General features: G+C 49.1%; 1 protein-coding gene across 1 annotated transcript; it reads left to right on the forward strand.

Annotated features, from left to right (window-relative positions):
- The first annotated feature begins 3350 nt into the window (after window positions 1-3350).
- On the forward strand, window positions 3351-4715 carry LOC134402251 (D(1) dopamine receptor-like). The gene has a single exon (XM_063131617.1). It carries the CDS (start codon window positions 3351-3353, stop codon window positions 4713-4715), a length of 1365 nt encoding a protein of 454 aa, XP_062987687.1.
- The last annotated feature ends 1047 nt before the right edge of the window (window positions 4716-5762 follow it).

Genomic DNA, 5762 nt, shown 5'->3' on the forward strand with positions numbered 1-5762 from the left:
TCAAATGTATTATGTAATGAACAAGTACCCCAGTGCACTTTCAAGGGGAGTCTCTGAACTCTGTAAACTGCTTTAACGGGTAGCCTGGCTGTCAGTGTTGATAACATCAAACACTTGTTTGTAGATGGGGGGCTGGTTCCAGGCATCTCCTTCCTTGAAAGCAGGTGATCAGTCCTTGAGAATCTGATCTACAAGAGATGCAGTGATGCTCATGCAGGGCCAGCCCTGTCATGAGGCACAATGATCCCCTTGCGTCAGGCAGTAGATTGAGAGGGGTGGCAAAATAAGCACTCTTTTCCACTGTTGCCTGTCTGAGCCCCTGCTATTACTGCCATACTACTTTGAAGTCCAGCAGAAACTCAGCTCCTACTTTAAGCTGCTGCTGCTGTCAAGACTTATACCTTCTCTACATGAATGATTTATTGCATACTCGTGATTGGTCATTCACAGATGTTTGCGAGTCCTTTACATGACATCTTCACTCTCCAGGACATCCCAACGCTTTCCCCCCATAATTTCGCTTTTTAAAAGAACAGAGATAATCGAGTAGTTAAAATTATTATGCAATATCCACAATGTGTAAAGCCAGCATTGTGCTATAATACAGCCACTAGATGGCACTGTTTTATTGAACATATAGAGTATTACTGAGAGGGGAAGTTTTCAATTCCAAATCACGTAGTAGCAGTCTAAAGGAGGACGTTGTTAACCCGGAAAGAATCTGGAAGAAGAAAGCCTGGTCAGTATATGGTTTTTTTCTTTAATCTAGAGACACCCTGAGTAAGCTGTGCTTGTCAAGCATGGAGGATGCGAGTGACCAGCACCAGCGGCAGCAGCAGGTGTATTGGTGGGAGCAATGGGGGGGGCAGCCTTTGCTTACCTGCCTCAGTCAGCAACATGGCTTGAGAAAGCCCTGTGCGCATGTAGTCCTGTAGCCATCCATATATGGTGTGAAAAAATTGATTTTCCACCGACATTTCTCTTCTGAGAATGAACTCCCTAGAGAGGTTCGCCTGGCACCTACTTTATACTCTTTTCGATGCCAGGTGAAGACCTTTTTATTTTCTCAGTATTTTAACAGTTTATCATCTCAGTCTTTTAACTTTGCTGCTTTAAAGCTGTATTTTAAATCTGTATAAATCTCTGCATTGCTGCTTGGTTTTATCTTGGTTATGCTTTTTTATTGTATTTTTATATATTGTGTTTTTATACTGTTGTTTGTTTTATACTTTGAATTGTATGTACTTCATGTTTTAATTTTTGTGAACTGCCTAGAGGGTTTTGGCTCTTGGGCGGTATACAAATGCAATAAATAAATAAATAAATCACAGTTGTTGTTGTTATTATTATATTTATATCCCGCCTTTTTTCCCTCCAATGAACCCAAGGCGGTGTACATAATCCTCCTCCTCTCCATTTTATCCTGTGAGGTAGGTTGAGCTGAGAGTTTGTGACTGGCCCAAAGTCACCCAGTGGGTTTCCATGGCCGAGTAGGGACTAGAACCCGGATCTCCTGACTCCCAGTCCAACACCTTAGCCACTACACCACCACACTGGCTGATTTGTTCTCACCTTTTCCTGTCTCCACTTCCCTTCAATTTTGCAACTCAGGGCCTAATTATTTTGCATCTCAGGGCCTAATTACATGACATTAAACACTTATTTGTGGGGGGGGGAAAGGTGCTGAACATTGCTTTTAGGACCACAATCCAAGATTCAGCATTCACTATTTTTAAAATGTTTGTGAACGTTCATCCCAGCAGCACATTATTTCCTCAAATGTGGCCAGAAATGCTGGGCCAGAAACTTTTGATGCATGCACAGAGCTGTTCCACTGACTTGTATGGAATACGACATTGCTTTGGCCATATCTGTGGCCACTGAGCATATTCTGTGGCCTGTCTTGTGGTCCTAAAGACTAGTTTGAGAAGCACTGCCACAGCACACACATGCATTGAGAACAAGACAGGTAAGCAGCCTCTTTCCAACATGCATTTCAGGGTGCAACTTGCATTTTATATTAACTAACCTCAAATCACTACTGCCCCTTAATTCAAATGGGACAATCAAAGAGATTAAAATCCTCAAAGCAATTTCAGTGCATCCATAAGAATGGGAGGGACTGTGTGGGTGGGTGGGGACTGATATGTTTGTTTGTTCATTCAATCCATTTGAAGCCTGCCCAATCCCCAAGCATTGAGACGGGTAAAATATAGTCAAATCATGTAACAGGCATTTCAAAATACATTTAACATAGCCTTGGAATAGCTGCAAACAATGATAGGTAGGGTGAGTGCCTCTGAACATGTGCAAAGTGTTGTTTCTTCCCCACCAAAGAGAATTTAGATATTTAGATAAAGGGTTGCCTTCAGGTGGGGTGTGGCCACTTTTCTACTGGCAGGATTATTGTGCCTTTAATAGCTGTGCATAGCTGGCAAAAACTCATAGGTGAAGCTTTCTTGAGCACAGGTCAGAGAAAGGCTTTTTCAGGTCAGAGAAAGCTGCGCCTGCAGAATTTCTGCCCGTTAAAGATACAGAAGCCCAGCTTGGGGCGGGCAAGAACAGTGGCAGGTCAGAGGACATGAGCTGCCGCACAACAGCGAGGGGAGGCAGGCGAACCTATTTGAGGGTCGGAAGTGGGCGATTGGGTCGGATACAGGCAACTTCGACTGGCAGAGAAGCCGGAATCTCTTTTTAAGTTGTTTTATCCGTCCTTGCTGAGTGGTCCCGAGCGAGAAACGTAAGGGGAGAGCATTGGCTAGTCTTTAAGACAAGACAGTCACGACGGGCAAGCAACTCACGTGCAAAGTAACGTCTAAAAACCGCACACGGGATTGGCTGCCTGCCCGCGTGCTTCCTTCTCGCCTCCTCCTGCTGCCGCTGCCGTGCATGAAGAGGGAGAAAGCGCCCCGATGCCGAAGCATCGCCGATGGACTGGGCGAATCCGCAGCGCCTCTCGCTCCACCTACTTCTCCAAGCCGAAAGGTGCCGACATCCCCAAGGGAGGGGATCTCGGGCTGCCCTCGCTCTCGCGCTCTCAGTTCCAGCCAGGGTCGGGGAAAGGAAACCTTCTAGCGACGTCGGAAACTTTTGCAACCGAGTCAGGGCAAGGGGAGAAGAAATGCTGGAGCCAGGATCCCAGGCGCTGGTCGTGTGCGCGCGCGAGGCGCTCGGCGCGCGCTGCCCGGGCTCCGGATCGGGCGCTTCCAGACTACGCCTGCAGGCGTCGGACCCGGACAAGCTTTCATGAAAGCCCAGCGGCTGCACGGACCTGCTTTGCTAGGTAGGAACGAATAAGCGGACCTTCTTCTCCAGGGTGAGAGCCGCTGGGAGCCCGTGAGCGCCCCCTGATGGAGAACGCTTCCAATGACAGCCGGGGGCCCTTGGAACGGCTGGGCACAGGCAGCAGTGGTCCGAAGGAAGTGCTGGTGGGCTGCTTCCTGTCACTGCTGGTGCTGAGCACCCTGCTGGGAAACAGCCTGGTCTGCCTGGCGGTCCTCCGCTTCCGCCACCTGCGCGACAAGGTCACCAACTGGTTTGTGCTGTCGCTGGCTGCATCTGACCTCTGCGTGGCCCTGCTGGTGATGCCCTGGAAGGCAGCCACCGAGGTGGCGGGGGGCACGTGGCTCTTCGGCCGCCACTTCTGTGACACGTGGGTGGCCTTCGACATAATGTGCTCCACGGCCTCCATCCTCCATCTCTGCATCATCAGCCTGGACCGCTACTGGGCCATTGCCAGCCCCTTCCGCTACGAGCGGCGGATGACCCGGGGCCTGGCTTCAGCCATGATCGCCCTGGCCTGGAGCCTCTCTGTCCTCATTTCCTTCATCCCCGTCCAGCTCCACTGGCATAAAGCTGAGGATCTGCCGGATCCGCAGCTGCACCACTGCGATGCTCGGCTCAACCGCACTTACGCCATCGCCTCCTCCCTGGTCAGCTTCTACATCCCCGTCTCCATCATGATTGGCACTTACGCCCGGATCTACCGTATTGCTCAGGCTCAAATCCGCCGCATCTCGTCTCTGGAGAGGGCGGGGGGGCTGTGTTCGGCCCAGGGGAAAGAGCCCACCTCTTCTCTGCGGAGCTCCCTGTTCAAGGAAACCAAGGTCCTCCAGACATTGTCCATCATTGTGGGAGTCTTTGTGTGCTGCTGGCTACCGTTCTTCGTGCTCAATTGTCTGCTGCCGTTTTGTGACTCAAGGCCTGACCATGGCAAGATCCCCGGGCAGGTTCCCTGCATCAGCCAAACGACATTTGATATTTTCATGTGGTTTGGCTGGGCCAATTCCTCGGTCAACCCGGTAATCTATGCTTTCAACTCAGAGTTCAGGCAGGCATTCAGCAGCTTGCTAGGCTGCCATCACCTCTCTTGTTGGGCCGCCCACAGCTCCATCATGGAGAGAGTCCACTTGAGCAATGAACTGGCCTCCTATCACCATGAGTCCTCCTGCCACAAGGATGGAGGGGACCCAGTTCCATTACCTCCACCTGCCATTGCTGCCTGGAGTCAATCACTACCCCATGCAGTGAGCTTCCCAGGAGACGAAGACAGCTCTGGAGGACCGCTATTAGAGAAAAAGACACTGCCGTCTTGTCCAGTCGCTCATAGAAGCAATACCAGAAATCTTAACTCGCCAACCTTGCTCCCCTTTGAATGCAAGAATGAAATATCTTTGGAGACTATTACTCCCTTTACAGAGATTACTGGACATTAGAGTCTCTATCGATGGATGGATTGGACCATTTAACAGCCACATAGAAATACAGTCACATAAGAAGAGCCCTACTGGATCAGAGAAAAGGGCTATTTAGTCCAACATTCTGTTTCCCCAAAATGGACAATCAGATGCTCAGAGGAAGGCTGCAAGGAGGAACTGAAGGCATTAGCCAATTTCCATTTTTGTTCCCAAGAGATTGGTATGCAGAAGGATGCTGCCATGATTCTGGATGTAGCCTCCTTCATGGATTTATTTAATCCCCTTTTGAAGCCATCTAGGATTGGAGCCATGATCAGTTTTCACTTTTTTCATGATGATTGCTAATGGCTGGCAATGGTATGGCCTGTTCTCTTTCATAGGCCTGCAGGGCCGGCCCTACCATTAGGCAGAGTGGGGCAGTTGCCTCAGGCAGCAGATACTGGGAGGTGGCGGCAAGATGGAGGAGAGAGAGTTGTGTGCCAAGCACCCTGCCCTGTGTCCCCTAAGCTAGCCTGGTGCCTTCAGGTGTGGTGGAGAGTGCTATCCCATCACCAGGGTTGAAGAAAGAATGAACTAGTCAGCTTTTGAACATGGAGCAGGAGGGGGTGCCATTTAGGTCTTTGCCTCAAGCACCAAAATGTCTTGACCTAGCCCTGTAGTCCTGCTTTTCACTGAGTTGGTGACCCTGTGTCTGAGCCACTCAACTTGCAAGTCTGGCTCTCATGATTTAATGCCCTTTCATACAATCACGCACACAAAACTCCTTAGAATTAGTCATCAAGCAGAAGAATTCCAGACTTGCCTTCCTCCAGACATTCTAGTTTTCTATATGGAATGTTATATTTCAAGGACCATCCAATTGTGCAAGTCTCCATCTGCAGTCGAAAGTGGTACAGCTCAAGTTCAGCTTTATCACAAAGGAATCTAAGGGAAGAATTTCCACATCAAATGTTAAACTGATGAATCACATTTCTGCAAATTTATACTGAATTAGGCATCTCCCATTTTTAATATTCCTGATGGCACCAAATTTAAGCAGTGTTCAGTTATTTAAGCAGTGTTCAG

The sequence above is a fragment of the Elgaria multicarinata genome, chromosome 8 (genome assembly GCF_023053635.1).
Source record: "Elgaria multicarinata webbii isolate HBS135686 ecotype San Diego chromosome 8, rElgMul1.1.pri, whole genome shotgun sequence".
NCBI lineage: Eukaryota > Metazoa > Chordata > Lepidosauria > Squamata > Anguidae > Elgaria > Elgaria multicarinata.

Excerpts from the sequence above, each read along its gene's own strand:
- LOC134402251 (XM_063131617.1), top strand. The coding sequence starts at position 3,351 with ATGGAGAACGCTTCCAATGACAGCCGGGGGCCCTTGGAACGGCTGGGC.